We start from the raw sequence: 25,319 nt of genomic DNA, 5'->3' as shown, positions 1-25,319 counted from the left end.
CCTATTCTACCTCATTTTTCGCCAACCGATACATACGGAGGTCTGAGCGCGCGTGTCTCATGCATGTTGTGGAGGTAACATGCCGAACCGCGTTGCAAATTCCACAGAAGCCGTTCGCGAACACAAATTAACCTAACAATTAAGAGCCGTGCTTTCAAGAAGTATATGGAAGAACTCTATACATGTATGGCGCATGATTTTTTTTTTTTTTTTGCTCACAGAAAGTCAGCATGGCTATCCCCAAGGATTCTTGCTGGCCCAATCAGGCAAATCTGATGGTTCTTCTGCAGTTGAAGATGGGCGGGTCGTGTCAACAGCGGTGGCCGCGGCAGATGATGTTGTTGTCACTCCGTCTTTTTGAGTCTGTGTGCCCCATTCATTTTCAACAGGATTTCCAGAATCCGCAGGCTCAAATGAGTCCACAGGCATGGACGTCGACGTCGACATGCTGTTAAATTGCGCTGCAAGCTTCGCTGCTTCGTCGGGCGCAAGACCGTACGTGGCGAATGATGGCATCGATGCGTCAGTATCTGCGGGTATGTAATAGGACTTGGTCGTGATGTTGCGTGGTTGTAAGCCATCCTCTTGTTGTAGAGGAGGTTGCGGCGGCTCAGTTGTCACGATAGAAGTTCCCTCCTTGCTCAATTCGGTGAGCGGCTCAACATTGTCATGCGAACTTGGCGACGTTGCACTTTCGTTTGTCTCTGCTGAGGGATGCATCTGCTGAGAAATAGCGTTAGAACGTGCATCGCCCTTAGCATTTGCAACTGGCTCGGGCTTGTCGACATTTACGGTTGCAGCACTTGCATCATCCGTGTTGTTTGTATCAGTTGTAGGTACCTGTCTGGCGTCGGGCTTCGGGGTATCGCATTCATCGAATGCATCGTAAATGACGGAATTTTTTGGCTTGTTCTGGTGATTGTCTTTTCCCATAGGTGTTGGTGGGGCGTACGCTGAAGATGTAGACTGGGCTTTGTTCCCCCAAAACAGATTTTTGAGCTTTTGGGCAGCTGTAGCTGGTTCTGCTGGCTTATTGCCAGTCTCAAAAGATCGCTCGGGTACATGATCGAGCGATTCTGGCTCGTCAAAGTAATCGGCCGTTGTTTGGAATCCGAGCTCGCCTAGCACGAGTGGCGTCAACGCACGATACGCAAGATGGCCGGGAACGATGTTTGTCACATCAATATTGTCAATGCCACAGTCAAAGTCGACAGGGTGTAGTCCAGCAATGCTGCGCACGCCACCGGCTGTGGCACGGTGCAAGTATGCAAGAAGCCAATCAGATCGTGCATACGCATTGACGAAGCGTCCTGACACGACACTTCGAGCAGTTCGCCATTCATATTCACGAGACGTGACAGGCGCACCCATTAGGTACACGTTCTGTACTATGCCGAACGCTTTTCGTCGAGCAAGCTCAAGAAGCGCGAAAAAAATCATTCGGGCGCCTAAACTATACCCGACGAGGGTAATAGGGCGCACGCCCATCTGCCGGTTGATCAGCACATCGGCTAACACCAATCCCGCCGTGCGAGCGCGCTCCGTCGCGTTGGACCAAGGATTGTCAATCAGGTAGTTCAGTTTCGTGAGCCACAGTGGCCATGCAAGCGCGCTAAACATGGCGCCTGCGACTGTCGCAGCCAGGACTTGCTGAACACCTTGGACGAGGGTCTCGTTCCAGAGGATGGACATGGCGTTTCCCATCTCTTGCATCATCTGGGGCTCCCACATGATACTGAACACATCACCCATGATCGGATCGATCACACTGTACGGCAGCGTCGGATCATCTTCGGGACCTTTGAGGAAGCCTGGCACAGTGATGATGCAGTTCACACGCTTGTGGTAATGTAACGGACGGAACTCGAATGTTTGGACACTGCGTATGCGACGGCTCATGCCACGTCCGCCCATCGTCGCACCACTGATCGTGCCTGTTGTTGTGATGATAGTAGCTCCTCCGACACCCCCTAAAAAGGCCGATGTTCCGCTGATGCCGACAGCGGCACCAGTGGCTGGCTCTCTATCGCGGTGCGGCCAAATGCACTAGGTGGCTAGCTAGACCTAGCTGGACAAGCCCAAATGGATCCTAGACCCGCCGGCCCCAAAAGTTATGCAAAGTTCCCCAGTTCATAAATGTCGGTTCGGCTTTGTTTGCGAAGAGGGAAAGGCTTCACCGCTTTTTTTCGTAAACCACTTTTGGTTCGTCCGAAGGGGAACTGGGAACAATCCTTCGTTCCGAATTCTTCGGAAGTGGCAATTCCTGGAGAATTTCGGTGTTCTTCCAAAATTTGGGTTCAAAACCCAATCCAACGTAAGGCCCCCACCGGAATTCCGCGAACAAGGCTCCCAACCGGCGTGGCGCGGAACGCGGATTCAAACACCGGTATTCGGCCAGGTTAAGAAACCAAGGGAATAAATCACACAAAACCGTCCAGCGTAAATCGAGCGTAATGGTTTTAGACGCCTCATTGATTTCTGTCGACACGCCATCGAGTGTTGGCATGGACGTCGTAGGCTGATTCGACGGTGGTGGTGCTTTGAGGGACGCTTCAGGAACGCGCGTCGGAACACTTGGCCCATTGGCTGCGTGCTCAGCAAGCTGCATAGCCGAGTTTGGGTCTGTGAGCACATTGGGCGAAGGTGACGAGGGATCAGCCGCTGACATTTGCTCGGCTTCACTTGGTGTAGCACGCTGGGGGGGTGTCTTGGGGGGCGAATCTGACGCAGGCTGAGATATGTCCTGCTCTGATGAATGCGAGGAGTGTTGTGGTTTGGACGCTTGTTGAGACCAGGACGGGGCCGGTGGTGAAGGAGGTCGCGATACAGGCACTTGTTTAGCAGACTGTGGGTTGTACGCTGGGTTGGGAATGGTCTGCGTGGCGACGAGACTTGGTGCCAGATCAGATGATAAAATCCCATGCAATGGCAAAGACTCGATCATGGACTGCTCCGTCGGCTCGATGTCGAGATGTTGGTACAATCGAATCATGACACGAAGGACCCACTCTTTGGCACTCTGAATAGCTGGATGGGTCTCTTTGTTTGTATAGGTCGAGAGATCTTGGACCATATGATGCGATAATGTGCTGCATAGCCCCACATACGCGATTTTTTGAGCTTCTGATAACAAGCGCTTCGTCATAGCAAGCTGAGAGATGGGGGCGGCGGATGGATCATCTGCATCATCGACTCGATTCAAATCCTCTTGAAACAGGTAATCAGTCGCAGCTTGCAACTCTGCGTTTTCCTCCTTGTCATCTAGGCGTAATCGAGTATATCCTGTGCCATCAGGCTCCGGCTGCGAGTCACCGATGTGTGAACCTGGTCGAGTGCGCCAATCGTAGCCACGTGCATCTCGAATTTCAAGGTGCTGGCCGGCCGTGTTGGATGTCCCGCCTTGCGCGGATGTGCCTCGGCCACGCAAATGCTCGCGACGGTTGTGCATGAGCTTTGCTTCACGCGTGGCTCGTCTTGTACGGGGCGACATGTCGCCATCGCTATCGTTTTCATCAAGCACATTAGGTATGGTGGGTGCTCCTATGTGCTCAATGGGCATGTCCTGCCATTCATCATCTGAGTCATTCCATGTGCCAATGGGCATATCGTCGGCAGACAGATTCATCGGGCACTGGCACGCCCTCTGCAACTGGTGCTTGCTTGCCTGTCGACTGTTTCAACGTATAACGTAGGGCGCGCGCTCCGTTGGCTGGACCCTCTGTGCTTTGCTCAACCGCCCTGCGTTGCTTGACGAAGCTTCGCCCGCTGCGCAAGACATTTTCAATGGGGGGAATTGCGAAAGTCCATAGAGGTGTGTATTTCACGTGACTACGTCGTCCAGCTGCGTCGAGCGCTCGCACAAATTCAGGCGTGTAGTTATTGCGACGTGAGTGCGTGTGCGTGTGGGTCGACTGGAAAGTTCGGCGTCTTTACGTGTTGGGAGGACGGCCTGGACTGATACACGACAAAAGTGATGACTGCTCGACAGCAGAAAGAGACGGAGACACGAGTAGATGCTAGCGAGGTACGTGGTAAAGATCAGCGTGCACAGCTGGCCCGCCAACGCAGAGAAGCGATATTAACGCGCATGGCCATGCAGTTCATAAAGCGTCTGGAGGACCTGTTTGAACGTACGAAAGATGCTCGCTCTGTACACATATGTGCGAAGCAAGGTATGCGGCGCGAAAAAAAAAGATCTCTCACACACATGATTCTTAGTCACACACATCAACAGCGAGACATCATCATCATCATCACCATTACCATTGTCGTCGTCGACACATCCTATGATATTCCGCGTGTCTGACGGCGGAAGTAAGGATCGCATTCGGTTCAGCACCATTGTATGTTCAACGACCGTGGACATACTAACTAAGCAGGTCTATCCATCTGAACTACCTAGCTTTCAAGAGACATACCTTACAGCGCTGCGAAGCAATCTAGCGCAAAGTCTGAAGAAACGCGACAAGGCGAAAGAGCGTCGCGTCGATAAAGTTCTTGCTGCTTCACGAAAGAAGCTCGAGGAACATGGAGGTCAGGTGAAAATTGGCGGCGCTAGTACGTGTATTCATCATGTATGAAAAGAGATATGTTCGCTGACACGCTCACCCTTGTGTCACAGAGCGAGGCGCAGGTCGACGCAAACGCATGCGTGCACTTAGACGCGCACGGAATCTACGGCAAATGCGCTCTGACGGGCAGACACCACAGATGCGTTCTGCACAGCCGACAAATGGGGTCTAGTGATGTTTGAGCAACTATGGCATTACCATGCACTGTTATAATGCATTGTCTGTCATGATGCTTCAAGATGACATAATCGATTGTTGTTTCTTCACCCTGATTGAGTTGGTATGTGTGCATAGTCGCTGCCCACATGGCTTTGTCTAATGGTCGGTGTGTGCCTCGACTACCGCCCCGCAGAAGGCAGTCAACTGACCTGGCCAAGGCCAAGTTGAGGGCCAAAAAAAAAAATAAATTACATTATAGGGCATCCAAGCCCACCAGCTCGAGCCACACAAAAAATAGTGCTGCTTACGGAGAGAGGAATATGCTCAATATCACGTCACTTTTTTTTCTCCTCTCGTATCGAACACGAACACTCCCATAAGCCCAGACACTCAATCCTCGGACTAAGCCATCTGATTCTGACGCGTGCATGGGCTTCTCAATAGGTCCCATCGGACACCTTGTACTCGCGACCGTCGCATGTATATTACAGAGTGTGTTTGTGTGCTTGGTCGGATACCTGATGGCAAATGTGGGGGTTCTAGACAAGCGCATGCAAAGCAAGCTAAACAAGCTGAATGTGTCGGTATTCACTCCAGCACTGCTATTCTCGAAAGTCGCTTTCTACTTGACACCTGAACGCTTGTCTGAGCTTGCGATTGTTCCGATCGGCTTTGTGTGTGTCACATTCATGTCAGCTGTCGCATCCATTCTGACATCGCGGCTCCTACGTGTTTTGCCCTCACAGCGACCTTTTGTTACGGCTTGCGCGATCACGCCGAACTCCAACACTCTGCCGGTAGCACTCATTTCCTCTCTAGTGTATTCAGTCCCGGAGCTCCACTGGGTGCAAGACGGCGAGGATTCGGATCGGCCTGAACTCATGCTCGGCCGTGCACTGACTTATTTGGTCATGTTTTCGACATTTGGGACAATTCAGCGCTGGAGTATTGCAGCGAAGCTTATGGCTCTTGTAAAAATGGTGCATCCACAGGGCCTGGTCATGGGCAATCATGGTTACGCAGAAGGCGATGGCGAAGAGTCAAGCCGCTCGGGTTTCCGTGACGACGTCACAGACTGGCTCGTGGACCAGGGACACCGGTCTCAATGGGCTGAGCAGAATTCAATTTTCCATCACACGCCTGTGGCTGGTTCATCAGAGCGTGCTGGACTACTGTCAGAGGAGCCAGACGATATCGGCACAAGACGCCGGTCTCTGATGTCCCATGTATCGTGGAATACCATTTGGCAAAAATACGTTTTGGCACCGTGGCGCGCATTCCTTGACTTTATGACTGTGCCCTTGTGGACGTCGCTACTAAGTTTCGTGGTTGTCTTGATCCCCCCGCTACAACGGGTCATTGTGTCGTTCGATTCCGTCACAGGTGCCGTTGAGCAGCTAGGTCAATGCAGCATTCCCATGTCGATTCTTGTGCTGGGCGCCTACTTTTCCGGCTCCGATGCGCCAGGCACGGATCTGGTGAACCGAAATTCCATCATTGAGGAGCCGATGAGCGAGGCACAGCGGAAAGAGATCGAGTCCTGGGAAAAGCGTGTCACATGGCGCACCATCATTGCTACATGTGCGGCTCGCATGATTGTTGCACCGCTGATCATTCTGCCTGCCGTTGCATTCTTGTGCCTCACGAACGACTCGAAGATCGTGGACGATCCGGTGTTCATTGCGTGTGCATGCTTATTGATTGGCTCGCCACCCGCACTAACACTAGCGCAGATTTCTCGGCAGCGGGGTGATCCGAATGGCAATCTAGAGGCCCTCATCAGTGGCACGATTTTCGTGAGCTATGTGTTTTTGACCGCTCCCGTGACGGTCCTGCTTGTATTTGTTGCGCTGTATCTCGACAAGATGCAGGCTCGCTTCGTATAGGAGCTCAGCAGCATGCTTGCTTACTTGTATCGCTCTTTTTCCATCCGCCATCGTCACGATAACCATCATCCGCACCAGCGCTTTTATCGCTATTGCGACCATCATTGCAATTTGGACAACTCGTCATGTAGGTAGCTATTTAATTGTTTGATGTAATTAAGAAAGAGGCCGTGCTTGCCACTTGTTGATCAACGCACTAACGCCTTGGAACGACTCAGATGCCTGGTCAGAAGCCGGCTTGTCAGCTTGCTCCATCACGGACAAGGCATCAGGACGGGATGTCTTGTGAGAAGAGGGCTTGGGCGTCGCTGATCGTAAAGGACTAGCCGATGGGTCGGGCGACTCTGGTGTTGGTGTCGCCGTCGAAGCCGTTGCATTAGCAGCCACAGCGGCAGCAGCAGCAGCGGCAGCGGCAGCGGCCGTGCCAGCAGTCGTTGTGGCCGGCTTGGGTGGCTTGGAACTTTCAGTCATTTCGACTTGAGATGCCAAAGGAGAAATCACTCTTTGACGGGCAGGTGGTCCTGTGCTTGAGCGTGAAGCTTGCCGCGTTAGGCGCACACGTCCATCACGTTGATGTGCGAGCATGTCACTAAGCTGTGCTGTTGTCGCCCCTTTCAACGATGACACTGATGTGTGCGGACGATCAAGTGCTGGCTGAGGTTCCGGCATGACGACAGGTGTATTCTGACTGATGCCGTGTACAGGAGGTACTTCATCGACAGGACTTGATGGCAGTCCTGGCGATGTGCCCTCATCGACAAACGTTTTGGGCCGCGATGCCGGTCGAGTGCTATCCCAGGTAGACGAACGGTGCATTGCTTTCGATGATCGCTGCCAGTCAGGTTTGGGCCGAATGGATGGCGTGCGTTTCGTGTCAGATACAGGCTTGCGGGGTGGTACTGCTGTTGATCCCGCCGCCACCGCCGCTGCGCCTACGCCAGAGCTTGGTCTCGACGTGGCAGTATTGGCGCCGTCACCTCGCTCCCTAGTTCTGCGAGCTCCTTGTACAGACACAGAGTCCGAGTCATCCCATGCAGGTGCACGAGGCTCGGCTGAGTGTGAGGAAGATGAGGACATCGGCGGCATCGGCGCGGGATCGTTGCCCAATGTGACCAGCGTGCCAACAAGTGGCTCTTGCGATACGAACGAGGCTGGGCGTCGTGATGATGTTGTGAGTGATGATGGCTTTCGCCTTGGTGCCGGTGCTTTGTTGGGACCCGCCGCTGGTTTGGTAGTTGGTTGATCTGCAGCAGATGACAAAGATGGGGTTGCTGGAGACGTCAAAGCAGCTAAGGACGTCGTTTCGGTACGGTCCTGGCCAAGTAGAGCACGCAGCGCCTTTTCATGCTCTGCAATCGTAGCAAGCTCCTCCTGCTCGGGTGCCAAGGCCTCATGGGATGTGGGTGACTCTTCGTCCTTCGCGTGCTCAGAAAGTAGTGCGCGTAGAGAATCAGCAGGCGACACATGAGTGAGGGAGTGATGAGGCCGAGCCATGGTAGGCCGGACTGCTGGTATCCACATCTTCCGGCGGCTCGTCCTCATCTTCACTTGAGCTAAGATCAACATCAACGAGAGTGTGATCAGGTTTGCCGCACTGGGAATTAGACGACGTCTTGTCCATGGGGATCGAGACAGTTCGCGGCGGCGAGCCTGCATCGAGTTCCTGCACCATCGAACGAACACTACGCCGTGGTGCATGTGCCTTGTCAAAGTCCATCATACTGGGAAATCGTGCAGTGACGTCGTCCAATGCGACGTCCAGGACTAACGAGTCGGGTCGCCCTGGCGACCTCGCGGCTTGCCTGGTGGGGCTCGGTCCTGATATTGTCGCGTGGCGTGTGAGGCTGGAGCCTGCATTACTTTGTGGCCATCGAGACTGGGGCGGCGTGACGACAGGTACAGGAGCGGGCTGTCGTGGCAAAACGGCCTTTGAAGATGTGTCAGTAGAAGCGGCCAACGCATCGTCCGGTGGCGCTGGCGCTGGCGCTGGGCCAGGCGCCGGAATGGATACGGCATTCACTCGCTTTTCTGCGCGCTTAGCCACAAGTGTCAGTAGTCGAGACACACGAGCGAGGATCGAATCGATATCTGGGCGTGCATCCGCACGCACTTGGAGCAAGGAATCGATGAGGGCGCGCAGCTCATTTGAATACGAGGGCTGCGCAGGGTATGTGAACCGAGCGCGAAGGATTGCCGCAGGCCCAGCCCCTGGGCCTTCAAACGGCGTTGTGTAGTAGCATAGTTTGTACAGAAACACGCCCAATGCCCATATGTCGGCTTTTTCAGTGATGGGCACATGCATGCCGAGATCCATCATCTCCGGCGCTCGGTACTGCACGGTCGTATGCTGATTCAGCTCTTTCTCACAGCGCTGGATCTCTTCGGAAGTTACTGCAGGCTTTGTTGATAGTAGGGAGAAGCAGGAGCCGAAATCACACAGTTTGAAGCGTGGCGTGTCCGTCGCTGTCAGAAGTACATTTTCAATCTTGATATCGCGATGCACAAGTGGCGGCGATAAATGATGCATCACTGCAATACCCTCACACACATCTTGAAAGATGCTCAATACCTCCGACTCATGTAAGCGGTGCTGAAGACGCGTATTTAGAAAGTCAATGAGGCCGCCACCAGCACAGTACTCCATTAGTATAAAGATTTCCCATCCATCACCCACCAACGTCGCAGCGGACGCCTCGACGAAGTGAACGATAGATTCATGGCCCTGCAAACGCCGCTACTGCATTAGCTGACCATGCGGCAAGATAGTACGACACGTACGTGATGCTCAACTTCCGAACGCACTGTAGCGAGTGCCTCCTTCGTCCACACGCACATGTGCTTGAGAACAAGAGTCGATTCGTCTCGAGAATGCCCAGGGACCGGCACAGGCACATCTGCCTCAACTAAGTACACCTGAGCAAACCCGCCGCGGCTCAGGAACTTTCGCACTGTCACGAGATGTGTGCCGATCCGCACACGCATCCCAGGCTGCAATGTCCTCTGCCCCGTGAACGGGCCCATAGCAGGCATGCGTGCACCCGCCATAACTGGGTTGTTAGGTTATGAAGACGTACACCGATCCGTCCACTCCCACTCCTCCCTCTGGGACACACTTCTCTGACGCTCAAATGGAGTGTTCGAGGTACTTGAGTTGTGTGTCAGGCCTTTTCATGTGATGTGGAGAAAGTTCTCTCGCGCTATTTGTGCACGACGCTCAGCTCGTTCGTTCGCAGACTCTCGTTGGAGAACCCAACCCCCCCCCCTTCCCACTCTCTTACTGCGTGAAGCGGCAGCGCTATCGAGGGGCTGTGCGGTGGAGGGCGCTAAGAGCGCGTCGTTGGTCGTGGAAATACGCGCATCCTAGCCTAGTCCCTCCACATTCGCATCCCCTCACGTTCGTTGGTTCGTGAGCCCAATCCAACTTGAATCCCAAGCACGCTTGCCACATGGCTGACGCAATCCTTGTTTCGTCAGTGCATCGTGGTGCCTAGGACATAGGAAGAGGAAAAAGTAAAATAAATAAAAGACATGCAATGCGATGATGGAGTCAACGCGTCTGTCTCGAGATAGCCTGCCCAGGGCGTCATCGTCAAAATACTTTTTTTTTATTAAGGCCTTTCCGACGCCAACATATACACTAATTTTGTGAACACATACCACCTACCGTTTCACTCGTATACCACGGTAGGCGTGAAACACTTGCTTTCATGCCAAAAGCACGTCCCGATGTCGCTCGCCGCGTTCAGCGCGCACGCCGACGTGATCCGCTACGCCGGCCGGAGCATGTGGACGTACCTGTGCCTAGTGCTGAAGAAGTAGTGCCAGTTCTAACGAAGCTTGGTATGGACGCATCAGCGCCTGCGATTGAGACGGGCGACAAGGTATGGGCATTGGCGTCTGTCGCCACACTATTGGCGGATGATAATCGTAAGCAGCTGCGGCTTTTGCTCTCGCACAAAGTCGTTCCGCGCGTGTTGTATGCACTCCAGTCAGACACGAACCTGGAGGTACGCCGGGAAGCTAGTGGTGCTCTACGGAACTTGTGCCTGTGCGGCGACGACGAGATCTTAGCTGAAATTGCGAACAAACGTGGGGTCGAGATTGTCCTCAGTGTGATGAAATGGGCTGCTCTTGGTCTGCAGAGCCATGAACGCCGTTTGGAACGCGCACGTGCGCCGCTTATTGAGGAACGTGAGCGTCTCATGGCGAAGCCGCTGGACCAGATGAATCGCAAAGAACGTCGGCACATGGCCAAGCTCGCACAAGGGCGTCTGCCGGACGCCACGGCTGGAGCAACGGCTGAATTTGGCGGCGAATCCCACGATGCTTTCGACATGCATGCCTGGGGCACCGATGCTCCCACGTCCTTGCAGGCCATGGATTCTACTGCGGCTCAGTGTCTTATTGAGACGTGTGAAAGTCTTGTCACTTGTCTTTCGAGCCTTTGCGAGCTAAGTGAAAAGATTTCTACTCGCGCCCTTCATTGGTCCTGGCACACCGATTTGTCATGTGCAACAGCTCCTGCGTCTTCTGCATCACTACCAAGTGCATTCGTTGGTGAGGGCCTGTCCGCTTGGCTGTGTGAGGCGCTCTCACTTGGCACACGTGCATGCAAAGCAGAAGACCCCGAGCTCGCGCGACTGCCCGAATGCTTGCCGGCCCTCATATCGTTGGGCATCGCTTGTGCGCAGGCGCTCTGGGTTTTGACCGATAGCGCAGATGGAGGTGGTACGGGTGAGCTGGTGCGCAGTCTCTGTGGACGATATGCTTCGACGCTGCCGAAAGGCGCTGCGATGCCAACGCCGGCCGATGAGCGCGCGGCGCTCCAGCGCGCGAGGCACCGACTCGAGTGTCTCATGCAGGCTTCATCTTTTGTGGCGCCTGATGCTGCGCCGCGCGCTGCTATATTGGGCGCAGCAGCATGTGGCACTCTAGTGCATGTGTATGCGTTCTTGTGCACCGACGCAGACGTGCAAAACGAGGACGAGTCCCAGGATGTACAAGAGCTTTCCAGTTTTGTGCAGGTGCGAATCTTTTCTCGTGTGATGCAGGTTCTTAAGGATGCACAGCCCGAGATGTTGCGTGAAGACACACAGTCAGCTCTCGAAGTGTGCCTCGAACTTGTGGCCGACATGGGCCAAGCCGTAGGGCCTGATGTGAGCCGCGCAGCATGGCAGCCGACATCGCAGCTCATTCCCTCACCACTGATGGTCTCCCTCCTACGACTCGCCGCGCCCAGCCCGGAGTCTGCAACAGAGAATAGCGTGGCCGCTACCGCACGACGCGCTATTGAGACGCGTGCTTTGGCTGCGTTGAACAACCTTCTTTGGTACTTGGCACTGCATGCGCCACCGGTGCCGTCTGAACTGCCGGGTGAAGATGATCATGATGCATGGGACCGGATTCATGCATGGCGTGCTTGGGCCGGCACACAGTGCTTGGAATGGGCGTCATCAGGCACCATCTCGACAACAACAGCGATAACAAGTGCCCACGAGGCTCTCGTGTCGGCGTGGAATGACGTGTTTGCTATAGCTGCTTTCTGGGCCGGCGTCGAGGATGTCGCTAATGCTGCGCAATCCTCCACTTCCACACCAGCGTCCATGTCATTATCGAGCCCCGATGCACACCAGCTGGCCTCGAGTGTTGCGAATGATGGACTCGCCCAGGTTAGCACAAGTATTGGGTGTCTGTGGTCTATTGCACGTATGCTGGAAGGCCAGCTTCCTCTCGTGCAACCCGACTCGTCCGAGCCGACTCCTGTGGTCACGGCACTGATGGCGGCGTACTATTCAGCCCAGGATGCTTCGGTGCGCGTCAAAGTGCTTGGTACTATGGCGTGCCTCGCACGCTCGCAACACTATAAAATGACCTCTAGTGGTAGCAGCGGCAGTGGCAGACATGGCGCTGCAGCTCTTGGCAATGCGGAGGTGCCGTCGTCTTACATGCACGTGTACACGAGTGTGGCGGAGTTTTGGGCCGATGTTGCAGGACATGTGCCCGATCCTGAGACGTTAGCAGCTCTCTTGCATGCCATTGTCGATACATACGCGGATGAACGAGCGCCTTGGGACTCTGTGTATCGAGCAACGCACCTGCACGAAAAGCTGTGCTCGCTCATGCCGCGGTTCATGGCCATGGCCAAGAGAGTGGATCGACGTGCTGATCCTGCCATGTACAGAGCCGTGCAGGAAAGTGTCGAGACAATGGGCGCCTTCCTAGCATATCGTCAAAATCTTCCATAAGCATGCCCGGGCATATAGGGCAGGATCGTTGACCTTGTGGTTGTTGGCCCATAGTGACTCGCCTTTGCACCCATTCCCCTCCCCTCTCCCCCCCCTCCGCTCCCTTCTTCCCCTTTTTACTGCTACATAGATACCTTGAGTTCAGCACGACGAAACACTCGACGTACGATCTCCGGCCACGGCACCGGCGGCCGTTGGCACATGGGGCACCAAGCACTTGTTGGAAGACAAAAGGTTCGCGCATGTGCCCGTGTTTCTTGCTCGAGCGAGTAGCGAGCTAGGCACGTCAAATGAAACACGGCGTCACAGGCATGTGGGCAATGTGTGTAGGACAACGGCACATGTCGATTGATGTGGCCACCACATAGACCACATATCGACGACGACATGTCCTTGCGTGATGCATGCACAAGATGAGCTTCCAAAGCACTTGCATCTTGATCCAAGGCCTCGAGGAACGACGTATGTGAACGCAGACGTCTCGACCTGCCTCGTGCAGCTGAGCTCGCTTGCATTAGGCCATCGGGAACCTCCATCCTCGCGATGGTAGGTGCATGCTCGAGCTGCTCCCACGTTAGACCAAGGGTTTCGGCATCACGAGCATGAGGAATCTCTTCGGCCCACATATGCTCGTTCTCTGGGGCGCAGCTAGCGGATGTCGAGCGCTTTTTCTTCTGTGCAGCAGACAAAGTGGTGGCTTCTGGCAATACCGGGTAGCTTGTCCGTAGCGTATGAGCCGTAGCGTCCTGCGGCGGCGCAAGAGGCGTGTTTGTGCCTTGCACACCACGAAAATCACACGCGACAGGCGGGTATGACGGCGGCAGCGGTCGCCGTGTAATTCGCGAGACACTATATCTCGTTGGGTTTGCCCGATCCATGAATTGCCATACACCATAGGCATATTCCGAGTAAAATCCGACGTGAAGATGCCAGAAGCAGAAAGGCTCAGATGCCAGTAGTGCTCGCAGCACAAGAAACTTGTACTCAGGCACGGTGCTAGAGCGCATTCTCACGCGCCTGTTTTTCTTCCTCAAATTCAGCCCTGAATCGTGCGATGCGGCCGATGATGGTGCCGAAGAGCGTGTCGCAGGGAACAGTGGCTTGGAACTACGTCCTGCATACACAGCCGCTGTGGCTGACGACTTGTTGGGCCGTGTGCCGTCGTCATGCATCACTCGCAAGTGCCGCGACGCATGTGGCTTCTGCCAGGACCACTCAAATTGCAGTGCAGCCAGCTTTGACGGAAAACCGTACACAACAACATCCATCGTCCATGGGCGCGCCATGCGCGTGTAAAAAGCACCCTGCTTCACAAGACCATTGTGCTGCCGAAGGCGGCGGATGGGATCAGGCGTCGAGCCAATGTACGTCTGATTCGGACGTGAGAGTGAGCGGAGGCAGTAGCATACGTAGACACGCGGTGTTCGATGCTCAACTACACTGGATATTCGCATCACGCATACATACAAGTACAATAGCACAACCCCTCAGCTCAAAAGCACCCTTACGATCGACTATACACCCAAAGCGTGGAGGAGGATCACAGGTACAATGCCCCCCTCCCGCTCCCCCTCCTCCCACTCTCAACCTCTGTCAACGTATGCTGAGGACCCAATTATCAATGCAGTGGCCTCAACAACAGCATCCTATGAGTGCCGCAAGTCTGACACGACAAATGCAACCTAGTTTTTGTTCTTTTCTGTCTCCAATAATATAGGACACACTCCCGTCCTACCCATGTTATGAGAAGGGCGCAGTCCACGCTCACGTTCTGGGAGGTGTTCATACAACACTGTGATACGAGTCGCTAACCAATGCATGTATGTCAGCAAGAATTGCATGTTTCAGGGTACAGGGTAGTTCAATGTCGTCATTCCGCTGTGTACCACTCTATTGTTGTAGATTTACGGTACAAGCTGGTCGGAAGGTCACTAGTGCTACAAGATGCTCTATTCCCGCTTCTGCCATGAAATGCCTTTTAGTGCATTCTGACGTCCTTCTTTGAATGCGTTGCGCACAATGTCTCCGCTGCTCTCTCCAACAGTATCACACGTCCTAGTCGAGCTTAAGAAGCCCACCTCATCCACAGCGCTGCTGAGTCGCTTTCGGCAACACATCCATTACTCGCAAATTATGAAACAGTCATGTCAGCTACCGTTGGTTTGTGCATGAAAAAGCGAGAGATATGCGTTCTTCGACCCAACTCCAATGAGATACATCGAGCCGCGTATCCTATGCTTGTGGACGGCAATTCCTTTGCGCATATGTCACACAAGCCCTGGACGACGAACTGTGCGTCAAGCAGATCCGTTTAGCTAAACGCAACGCTACTACCACTCATCGGTGCCCAGCATCTATATAGGAAGATTTCATGCAAGCGCCCAGAGAAGGCTATGAAGTAGTTGAAGCGTCGTTTGAACGAGGCGTGCAGTCTTGAAAGCCCGTCGCCGTAGTCATACAGGCGGGACAAGCTGGACTATGACTATATGAAAAGCCGTCGCTCAGTTTATGTATCCTAAGCTTGAAATAATGCATTGCAAGCTATATGTCCACTTCCCGCGAGTCAAACGAGAAGAAGCACGAAATAAAGACAAAGTCAGCGTCAAAAAATAATAGAGCAAGTTGGTGAAGGTGAAGACTTATGTATCTGCTGGGCCATTGGTATGAGAGCGTGAGTTTGACGCCCGACATAACTCTATTCGGGCTTGACCTTCATTTCACCTTCACGGAATTGCCGTGCCCACTAGGAATTCATTAGACCTTGCACGAACTCGAAGAATATACGTACCAGCTGCGATGGGATCGGGTGAATAGGTGGCTGATGACGCCACTGTCATTGATTAGCATGAACAATCCAAACCATGGTAGAGTGTACGAACCTCGCGCTCAGCACCGAAGTTAAAGATGCCATATGAAACGATGGCCAGACCCGTTGCAACCACGAATGTGTTCGAAACCCAGTTCTTTGGACTATATTGGGATTCATCCCACTTGTTAGCCATCCATACGATACGTCTCCGTGTGCAAGAGTGCATATCTAGCAGCTAGCCCACCTGCTTCACCATGTCCGTCGCAGAGGACAATACCAGAATCGCACAACGTACCGAGTCCACCAGCCGCCTGCGCACATGGTTAGCTGATCCTCTTTGAATTGCACACGCACCACTTGGCGACCACACCTCCTTTGGATACGGATAACGAGGTCCAGCTCCCTAGTTGTAAACTCATAGTATGTACACGTACCATTTGCAATCACAGTCGGTCTTTTTGGTTAGAGATCCAAAGTGTCAACTCCGTCTGGTCGGCTTCCACGTCCTGCGAGTTCCTCGACTCACGTCCTTTCCCCCTCCCTCAGCGACAGCCCACACACCCGACTAATTGCTTTTTTTTACAAAGCGCATGTACTTGTACACATCGTGGTCCTATTGGGCCCGACTGAGGCGCGCGCCAAAATTTCACCCGCGGCTAGCCGATCTTCGAGACACACCCAACGCCCCATCCACCTAATGGCCCAAACTCGCATGTGTATCTCGGCCGAAAATAGCACACAGGACTCACCCACACGGCATTTGCCTTCAAAGTAGCTTCAGTCAGCTCATAAGCACGCACGCATATGTCGCAGGACGCTCCGATCGCTGTACAGGACGCCATTGCGTGGCTCGAGCAACAGCGCCTGTATGTGATATGCTTAGCTAACTAGCAGGACACAGGAACGCAATCCTTATGACATTGTGCGTTTCGGGGAATGGCTGCTCGAACACAACTACCTTTCCAAACTAGGCTCAGATGTGTGGGCGTTCCTTGAACAGCTGGGCATGGCTGCTGCCGAGCTTGGAAACCAAGACCTTGCTGAGGTACGCACGTTTTAGCATACATTCATACCTAACACCTTCTAGTTGTGCCTCTCTCGTCTCCAATCGCGCTTCATGGATTCAACCCGTGTTGCGCTTCTTAAGGGCGTCATTGAGGAATCACACGGCCGCCTAGATGAAGCACAGAGCTTGTATGAGAAACTTTTGGAAAAAGAGCCATCAAATCTGCTCGTAAACAAGCGTCGCCTCGCCTGCATAAAAACGAAGCCTGAGGGTGTGACTCGTGCGACTGAGGGCCTTGCCGAGCTCGTCGATATCTATCCAACGGATCACGAGTGTTGGCTTGAGCTTGCCTCTTTGTATCTGAGCCAGAATAAGTACTCTCAGGCAGCTTATGCTCTGGAGGAACTTGTCCTGCTTGCACCTCATAATGTCTTTTATATCCTCAAGTATGCTGAAACTCTTTACACGACGGGAGATATTGCCAAAGCCTACAAAATGTTTCTGCGCATCCTAGAGCTAGGCGACGGCAACCTCGCACCATCGAGCGAGCGAACGGTCGATCGTGTGCAAGGTCCATGGGTGCGCGCACTTTGGGGTCTGAAGATGGTATGTCAAGCCTTTCGCGTAGACCGACTAACTACAATCACAACAGTGCACCGCCAAACTGCTTGGTAACAAGGCACTGAGTCTGTCGCAAGAGGGTGACATAAAGGCCGAGCATTTGGAAGCTGTGGATGCTCTCGCTACGAAGCTACTCTTGGATTCCGTATATGCCCCTAATGCTACGTTTGCTACACCACAAAGCAGCCGCTCCGCAGCCAGGACAGTACTAACACCCTCATCTTCGTCATAGCATACCCATGGATGACTTGTTTTTCTGATGCGTTGCATGTTCGTTCCCATGTCGTACGCAGGGAACTTTTTGGCATTTTTTGATGGTCAACTTGTTTCGTTGTCCCTTTCCCCACATGACGAAATGAGGAGGCGCCTCCATAGAACTTTCGCTCACTGACATCCCCCGAGAGACACTTTCTGGGGGTGTGTCGGTCCAACGGGTAGAGCGGAATCGACGCGACCATGCTTTGTCATAAAATAATTTCAAAAACGCCCGAGCCATGCCAGCCAAACACCCGGGCTGGAGGTGAAAAATTGACCCGAGGCAACGTATTCGAAGTCATCAAAAGCCGACAACGGTCGCATTGGTTTACGCTTGTGTGCGATACGAAGCACGTCGGATCGGAGAGGTTGCACTTGTCTAGTTCGCTTGTGGAAGGCCGCGTTGACTTCTTCCTTCGTGCAACCAGCCTTTGTATTGGTGAACAAAGCGTGACGAAAACTCCCGAGTTTTTCTCTGCTTGACGTAATAGGTAAGTGGTCGACGACGGGAACGATATATGAGCGCGCATATGAAGGTATGCGCCAGAGTGTGCTGAAACCATGTCGTTTTGTTTTTTTTGCTGCTGCGTGCGCTCATAATATAGGGAACAAATGCTAACGCTGCGCAGTTCAATATGACAGACAACTCACCAGCCGAAGTCGATGTGGATAATATTATTGACCGTCTTCTGGAAGGTATGTTACACAGGAGCAGGAGGATGCACCCTTGAACAAATGACTTACGCGGTATTAGTGCGTGGATCACGTCCAGGAAAACCCGTACAACTAGAGGAATATGAGATCAAGTACCTCTGTCTGACAGCGCGTGATATCTTTATCAATCAGCCGATTCTTCTTGAGCTTGAAGCGCCGATCAAAATTTGTGGTACGTGCACCGCATTCTCTTTTGTGACACAGTTGACTTACCGCTCAGGCGATATACATGGTCAGTACTACGACCTGCTCCGGTTGTTTGAGTATGGCGGATTTCCTCCTGAGGCCAACTACCTATTCCTTGGCGACTACGTGGATCGAGGCAAGCAAAGTCTAGAAACCATATGCTTGTTGCTAGCTTACAAGATCAAGTACCCTGAAAACTTCTTTATACTCCGAGGAAACCACGAGTGCGCTAGTATCAATCGCATTTATGGATTCTATGATGAGTGCAAACGTCGCTTCAATATCAAGCTATGGAAGACATTCACAGATTGCTTCAACTGTCTTCCGATTGCGGCGATTATTGACGAGAAGATCTTCACAATGCATGGTGGTTTGTCCCCCGATCTCCAAAGCATGGAACAGATTCGACGTGTAATGCGCCCGACGGATGTGCCGGACACGGGTCTGCTGTGTGACCTGTTGTGGTCGGACCCCGATAAGGACATCTCAGGATGGTCTGAAAATGATCGAGGAGTATCGTTCACATTCGGACCTGACGTTGTGTCTCGCTTCCTTGCAAAACACGATATGGACCTGATCTGCCGTGCACATCAGGTTGTGGAAGATGGGTATGAGTTCTTTGCGAAGCGCCAGCTTGTCACTCTGTTCTCGGCACCCAACTACTGTGGTGAATTTGACAACGCAGGTGCCATGATGAGTGTGGATGAAACGTTGCTTTGTTCATTCCAAATCCTGAAGCCAGCAGAGAAGAAGCAGAAATATGCTTATGGAGGAATCAACATGGGCCGACCCGTGACACCGCCTCGCAAGCAGAAAAAGAAAGGCGATCGTACTGTCTAAACAACATGGAGGAGCAAGGATGTAGATACCGAATACAGTCGAAGCCGTTGTGTAACGTGTGTGTGCATGCCCAGCTTTGTTTTTGTCTTGCTCGGACTTGGAATAAGAGGGGAAAAGAACGTATGCTTAGGCATGGCGTTTCCGATGGAGCATAATGTGCTTCAGCATAACATCCGCTGCATTTTCCTTTGCATAGGCAAGCATTATATATCTATTTTCTGTGAGACCTGCACTAGATTATTACCTTCTCTCACTCTCCGTAGGACAACCAATCGTGACCGATTTAGGTGGAATATTATGGCCGTCAAATGCTCAACTATTTTTGGTTACGGACCCGACATCGATCCAGTGAAACGATCCCCTACAATCCGCCTATGGTTGGCCCGATTCGTACCCAGGACGGAACAACATCACTTCAAAATCACACTTCTTATGTAATGACATACAGAACTCGCGCACGGAGAACAATTCAAACCGATATCGCGTCGAAGTGCTTAGATGTACCTGTCCATCCCAACACATTATGTCTGACAACAAGGTAGACGCAAAGCCCCCTTCGTACAACTCAAGCACAAAGGGTGAAGATCGCCCTCTTCCAGAAGGATGGGTCAAGCAGTTTGACAACAAGTATGTTTGGCTTAACTTGAGCCGTGTCATGACGTGTGGCTAACTGTATGTCCAGCTACAAGCAGTACTTCTACGTTGACACCCGCGCCAATCCACCGCGCTCGACATGGACGCACCCGGCCGATGAGAATAAAGGCACCACGTATAACCCTCCATCTGGTCCTCCTCCTAATATGCAATCGCAACCGCAATCGCAACCGTCGTCGTCGTCAAGATTCCCTGGACAGTCGAGCTACCCACAACAGATGCCTGCACAACAGATGCCGCCACAACAAGTGCACATTCACCAGCAGGCGCCGCCTGTGATGTCTGGCCCTAGCTACGGCATGGGTGGCCCTATGTCTGGTGGCTATGGCATGGGCATGGGTAATCGCATGGGCGGCTTCGGCGGCATGGGTGGTATGGGTGGTATGGGCCGTATGGGCGGTGGCGGAATGGGTAGTATGCTAGGTCCAGGTCTTTTGGGAGGTGGTCTTGGTTTCTTGGGTGGTATGGCTGTGGAAGATGGCATTCGTAAGTGTCCAGAAAGAATTGTGTTTCGAAAGGAGCATGCGTTACTTACCTCCGCACAGATGATATGCAACATGATGCGTACATGGATGGCTATCATGATGGTGACATGAATGATATGGGTGGTGGTATGGATGACATGGGCGGTGGTGACATGGGTGGCGGCGACTTTTGATCGAAATCCGTTGCCTCGTTGACTTGATGACCCGTGCATATGTTTATCACTGATGCGTTCTCAGAGCACGCGACTCTTCTTGCTATAAGTTATTATGCTACATGTCCTGCCATTGTAGATTCTGTAGATGGAAGGTAAGTAAGTCGCCATAATAGACTTCTATGCATACGTACACCAATAAGAGCTGTAGTGCTGGGCAATTTTCCTGGTTTGGGCGATAGAACTGTCAGCTTTTTGCGATGCAAATCCATGTCAGAGCTGTTTAAAAATTGATACATCGTCGTTAGTAGAAGAAACAAAAACAAGTGGTGCCATTCACGGCGCCATCACTACACCGCTGTGCCCTTACGTACACATGAACAAATCCCAAGATAGCCGCGCCCAGCAGCTCGTCATCCTCATAGTCATGATGCCCGGGATCATCGGGGGAGCTTGTCTCGTCTTTTGATTGATTCCGCGGCGGTGGCTCGACGAGTGCGAGGACAGAATGCAGCAGCATTGACATATCGTTAGATGAGTTCACAGGATCCAGCTTGACAACCTGCATTTCAGAAAGGACGCGCTCAGCGCCAATTGGTAGTGCGGAAGAGGGTGCTACGCGGTCTTGGCCCACGCGATAAATGCTTAGTAGGTCAAGAGGAATTGTCGTTGAGTAAGGACTGAGTGTTGGCACCGCACCTAAGTGCTCATCTAGACCAGCTGGTATGCTAGCTGGAGTGTTCTCGTCATTCATCGACATAGACGTGACCGCGGCTTCTTTCGTCAAAGCAGGCGGCATGCCATAGAAGTATGAGCGTATTTGTAAGTCATGCAGCTTTTGCTTGTAGACTTCGTCCACTTCGACAGCACCACCCGAACGAGGCACTTTCACGATGCGAGGCGCATGTCCCGATGTGTCATTCGCATATATACGCGTAAGCTCAAGATTCAATTTCTCGTGACCCAGCACGACGATAGTATCGATTTTGAACGCCCGTACACAATACTGGATAAATCCGTAGCGGGTACGAGCATCAGCCGTGATTACTCCCGGCATGTCGAGCAGAAGACCTGACATACGAGCGCGCCAATCCTTAACGAGCCGTTTCTCAATATAGTAAGCAAGCCAGTCTATGACACGGCGTGAATGACGTTCATTCTCCCGAACATTCTCTTTGCCCATCCATAATGATATCGGCATCACACTTTGGACAGTTGACACGCTCGGAGGCAAAGTACCAGTTGTTTGAGTAGTGATACCATATGGCAGCGCTGGCGATGGCGATGGGAGCCAATTGGTCGGCATGGGCGTGAGAGGAATCGCACTCACGCATCCAGGGACGGGCACAGCGCCTTCCGAAGGATCAAGCGCCACAATCATGGGCCACCAGCCTGTGATATCACTGAGCGTCTTCTTTGCTTGAGAATCAGCTGAGCTGTGTTTTTTCCTGTTCTTTGGATGTTTCATGTCGTTAATACCACTTTCTTCGTCGTCTTTTCTATTTTCAACATCATCGTCGTCGTCGTCGTCGTGAGCAACGTCCGGTCCTGGATGTATTTCAGGCTCGCTACGATGCTTTGCACGACGAGAAGCATCGTCACCCTCCTTTACATTCGCTAGCGCGGGTGATCGAAGCGCATAGTTCGCAAGAAATTTGATCAAGCTCGTCTTACCGGCGCTTTCAGGCCCTACGATCATGACACGAGGACCTTGGCCTGCCGCTCGATACAAGTCACTACCGCTCGCCCCAGCACCATGTTGCTCATACGAAGCAGGTATTGTCCGCTCAGAAACATCCATATCCTCCAAAATCTTTTGTAGAGATGGGTCTGTGCGTAATTGTTCTCGTGCTCGAATGCGCGCACGCTCCAAATTCAAATGCAAGTTAGTACAATATGTATATGTGGGAGACGGTTCATCAGCCATATACTCAGTCGACGCCGCTCCAAGAATTTCTACTTCAGCACCACCCCATGACGAAATGGCGAATTTGGCCTCATTTCCGAATGTATACCAACGCTCTTGGGACCCCGCCACCAATGGTGCGCCAAATACTTCTGCATCGCCATAGTGCCCGGATATAGGATCAGGAACAAATCGAATAGCAACAGCCTCCCCAGCGTCAAGCTCAATCCTATGTTCAGAGCGCGGTGGTAAATGTACACGTCGCAGCGTGGCATGTACATCCATTTCAATGTCGACCGCAAGTATAAAAGTGAGAGGGAGAGTAAGTTTGCTTTGCCAGTGCCGCAAGCATCATTCTCCACGACCTGATAGGTGGAGGAGCGGACATCATCGACAATGTCTTCCATCGTTCTTGTTCTGACGACGCAGACGGGCGGTGCTTGTGTGGCTAGTGTAGAATGAAACGCAAAGCGCCCGATTCTGTATCGAACACATCTGGTAAGAGGGCGCATGTGAATGATGAAGATGAAGATGTACTTGGTGATTTGGACATGGAGGCACACGCTGCTCGGCAAACCAAGCTGAGACGGGGTCGTGTCATGACCCAGGGATACGAGTCGGATGAGTCGGATAACGAGTCTGGCGCGCAACGAATGCGCAAAACTAACGAACGAGATCATGCTGAAGATGATGGAGATGATGATATGTTCGCCGAAGCAAGTGGTAAAGAGGAGGATGACGTATCAACGACCAAGAAAAAGACACGCTTCCTTAAGCTATCGGATATCGAGGGACAAGAGTTCGGAGCACGCACGAAAATAGAGGATGAGGTTCATAATATTCACGGAAATGATGGCGATGATGACGAGGAAGATTACGAGGACGTGATGGACCCCGAAGAAGATCCCGAGTATGAACACGAGTTGGCCATCAAAAGCCAACGGCACGAAGATGCCAATGCAGATGCAGAGCGCACACCGCCAGGATCTCCAAGCCAAAAAGCACAACGTGGTTCTGTTAAAAAGCATGGCATGGGATTCCGCATCGAAAAGTTTAATATGAAGTCGGAGATGGAAAGTGGCCAGTTTGACGAGGATGGAAACTACATCCGCAACGCACGCGACAAGTTCAGCCAGAATGACCGTTGGCTTGAAGGAAACTACTCGAGAAAGTCTATGAAGGCTGCAAGTGAGTCACAAAGACGTCGCAAAGCTGCGGAACTTGAGCGAGAAAAACAGCAAGAGGCTGCATTTCCTACAATGGAACACGCCATGAAAGAGCTCGTTGAGTGTATGAAGCCTGGTGAAAGTGTGTTGGACGCACTACAGAGGCTTGGCAAAGCGACGAAGAGTGCAAAGGAACAAGCATCTTCCGATCAACAAAGCCGCGCTCAGTTTGAACGGCTGACGCATATCGCAGGTGTGCTAATGTCACAGTATGGACACATGAACGTATATGACGACGTGTACGAAGGCCTCGTTCGGATGGTGCGCCGGGCGCGCCTCGTCCCCGAGGACTGGGATCCCTCGCGTCCTAAGGAGAAGACAGTCGAGGCTGCCACTGCCGAAGAAACTGCATCAGATCATCGAGCTGGATACATGTGGGAATATAAATGGACGCCTAAATATCTATCGCAGATGGCCAGGGAAAAGGGCGAACGTGTGAATCCAGAGGTTCAAGTGTTTGGCCCCTTTTCGGAGTCACAGTTGATTGAGTGGGCGCGTTATGGCTACTTCGGCGTAAACCAACAAAATATAGCGATTCGCCCATCAGCGTCCCATACCCCTTCATCCGCGTCTACTTCGTCATGGTCGACGTGGCACGACGCTGGTTTACCCTCTTCATTCACAACATAGGCAGTAAGGGCATTTTCGTCTCTCGTATCATCCTTGCCCAGAGTGTGAAGGTGGCCTGGAGCGTATCTTTGGCATTTTGGCAGGAAGGCACGCCTCCATTGTGTTGTATGCTGTACGGTTGGCCAAGCACACGTTGATTTTAGGCAGAGTGTATTTCAGTCGTCTTCCAAATAGGCTACGCTGACAGGCATTGATCACACCTTGAGTAATTTTGGGCACAGCTGAACCTATCAAGGCATATCTCCAGCATGTCGGTGTCGTCGTGGTGGCGAACCCTCTCACGCGTCTTGAGGATAGGAAATGCCCGTTACATTGTTGGGCATGACCTTGAGCAAAATACATACATGGAGCTTCCGTCTCTGCACGGCGATCCGAAGCGGACAAGGCGGTACGTGAAAGAACCCGGACAATTTTATACATGACATACAGTGTAGTCAAATGGAAGTCTTTGTCAAATTTGAGCGACTTTAATCCAAAAGAGATGCCTATTCAGTGGGACGCATGGATGCGGCACACACGCCAACACCCTCCCACGATCGAGGTATGTGATGACCATGCACTTGTTTTTCTCTTTCTCACTATTTGACACGTGTAGGAACTGTTAAAGGATCGCGAACGGCAACGCATAGTGCAGCACAATGCACGAGTCCTCGCGATCCGTGACGAAGCAGAAAAGGCGCAAATTGAGGCACAGCGTGCGACAGAACATGCTGAGGCTTTACAAACGCAAGCTGCGCGTGAAAAACGGCGTCTTGAAATATTTGATGCATCATCAAAATCACAATTGGGACAGAGTGAAGAGACCGCTCACGGTAGCGGAATTGAGAGTGCTACTATCCGACCAGGTCGTCGACGAGGTGTCTAACCGATACGTTCATTTACAGAGCGCGTCGGTTGATACTGCTGCGCCAAATGAAGACATATGAAAGTATAAATGCAACTAGGGAGTGCGCATTGGCAAGGCCTTGCATAAT

General features: G+C 52.5%; 11 protein-coding genes across 11 annotated transcripts; 6 read left to right on the top strand and 5 right to left on the bottom strand.

The window, feature by feature from the left end:
* Positions 1-234: 234 nt before the first annotated feature.
* On the bottom strand, positions 235-3,604 carry MGL_1103 (uncharacterized protein; the record flags this gene model as incomplete). Its single annotated transcript, XM_001731783.1, has 2 exons — positions 235-2,023; positions 2,355-3,604. 2 exons carry the CDS (start codon positions 3,602-3,604, stop codon positions 235-237), a joined length of 3,039 nt encoding a protein of 1,012 aa, XP_001731835.1.
* Positions 3,605-5,251: 1,647 nt separating this feature from the next.
* Positions 5,252-6,616, top strand: MGL_1102 (uncharacterized protein; the record flags this gene model as incomplete). The annotated part of the gene is made up of 1 exon (XM_001731782.1): positions 5,252-6,616. One exon carries the CDS (start codon positions 5,252-5,254, stop codon positions 6,614-6,616), a length of 1,365 nt encoding a protein of 454 aa, XP_001731834.1.
* A 156-nt stretch (positions 6,617-6,772) lies between these two features.
* MGL_1101 (uncharacterized protein) lies at positions 6,773-7,702 on the bottom strand (the record flags this gene model as incomplete). Its single annotated transcript, XM_001731781.1, has 1 exon — positions 6,773-7,702. One exon carries the CDS (start codon positions 7,700-7,702, stop codon positions 6,773-6,775), a length of 930 nt encoding a protein of 309 aa, XP_001731833.1.
* Positions 7,703-8,066: 364 nt separating this feature from the next.
* Positions 8,067-9,661, bottom strand: MGL_1100 (uncharacterized protein; the record flags this gene model as incomplete). Its single annotated transcript, XM_001731780.1, has 2 exons — positions 8,067-9,350; positions 9,395-9,661. The coding sequence occupies 2 exons, from the start codon at positions 9,659-9,661 to the stop codon at positions 8,067-8,069; spliced, it is 1,551 nt and encodes a 516-aa protein (XP_001731832.1).
* Positions 9,662-10,323: 662 nt separating this feature from the next.
* On the top strand, positions 10,324-12,861 carry MGL_1099 (uncharacterized protein; the record flags this gene model as incomplete). Its single annotated transcript, XM_001731779.1, has 1 exon — positions 10,324-12,861. One exon carries the CDS (start codon positions 10,324-10,326, stop codon positions 12,859-12,861), a length of 2,538 nt encoding a protein of 845 aa, XP_001731831.1.
* Positions 12,862-12,983: 122 nt separating this feature from the next.
* On the bottom strand, positions 12,984-14,315 carry MGL_1098 (uncharacterized protein; the record flags this gene model as incomplete). Its single annotated transcript, XM_001731778.1, has 1 exon — positions 12,984-14,315. One exon carries the CDS (start codon positions 14,313-14,315, stop codon positions 12,984-12,986), a length of 1,332 nt encoding a protein of 443 aa, XP_001731830.1.
* A 2,159-nt stretch (positions 14,316-16,474) lies between these two features.
* On the top strand, positions 16,475-17,529 carry MGL_1097 (uncharacterized protein; the record flags this gene model as incomplete). Its single annotated transcript, XM_001731777.1, has 4 exons — positions 16,475-16,536; positions 16,565-16,715; positions 16,758-17,282; positions 17,329-17,529. The coding sequence occupies 4 exons, from the start codon at positions 16,475-16,477 to the stop codon at positions 17,527-17,529; spliced, it is 939 nt and encodes a 312-aa protein (XP_001731829.1).
* A 541-nt stretch (positions 17,530-18,070) lies between these two features.
* MGL_1096 (uncharacterized protein) lies at positions 18,071-19,292 on the top strand (the record flags this gene model as incomplete). The annotated part of the gene is made up of 4 exons (XM_001731776.1): positions 18,071-18,088; positions 18,182-18,248; positions 18,307-18,438; positions 18,487-19,292. The coding sequence occupies 4 exons, from the start codon at positions 18,071-18,073 to the stop codon at positions 19,290-19,292; spliced, it is 1,023 nt and encodes a 340-aa protein (XP_001731828.1).
* Positions 19,293-20,701: 1,409 nt separating this feature from the next.
* On the bottom strand, positions 20,702-22,896 carry MGL_1095 (uncharacterized protein; the record flags this gene model as incomplete). Its single annotated transcript, XM_001731775.1, has 4 exons — positions 20,702-20,725; positions 20,778-20,862; positions 20,958-22,718; positions 22,769-22,896. 4 exons carry the CDS (start codon positions 22,894-22,896, stop codon positions 20,702-20,704), a joined length of 1,998 nt encoding a protein of 665 aa, XP_001731827.1.
* A 51-nt stretch (positions 22,897-22,947) lies between these two features.
* Positions 22,948-24,345, top strand: MGL_1094 (uncharacterized protein; the record flags this gene model as incomplete). The annotated part of the gene is made up of 1 exon (XM_001731774.1): positions 22,948-24,345. One exon carries the CDS (start codon positions 22,948-22,950, stop codon positions 24,343-24,345), a length of 1,398 nt encoding a protein of 465 aa, XP_001731826.1.
* A 248-nt stretch (positions 24,346-24,593) lies between these two features.
* MGL_1093 (uncharacterized protein) lies at positions 24,594-25,210 on the top strand (the record flags this gene model as incomplete). Its single annotated transcript, XM_001731773.1, has 3 exons — positions 24,594-24,733; positions 24,775-24,886; positions 24,941-25,210. 3 exons carry the CDS (start codon positions 24,594-24,596, stop codon positions 25,208-25,210), a joined length of 522 nt encoding a protein of 173 aa, XP_001731825.1.
* Positions 25,211-25,319: the final 109 nt, after the last annotated feature.

This window comes from Malassezia globosa, assembly GCF_000181695.2.
Source record: "Malassezia globosa CBS 7966 chromosome Unknown mgl_sf_2.1, whole genome shotgun sequence".
Classification (NCBI taxonomy): domain Eukaryota; kingdom Fungi; phylum Basidiomycota; class Malasseziomycetes; order Malasseziales; family Malasseziaceae; genus Malassezia; species Malassezia globosa.
Note: the sequence above shows the minus strand (reverse complement) of the source record. Positions and strands in the feature narration are given on the sequence as shown.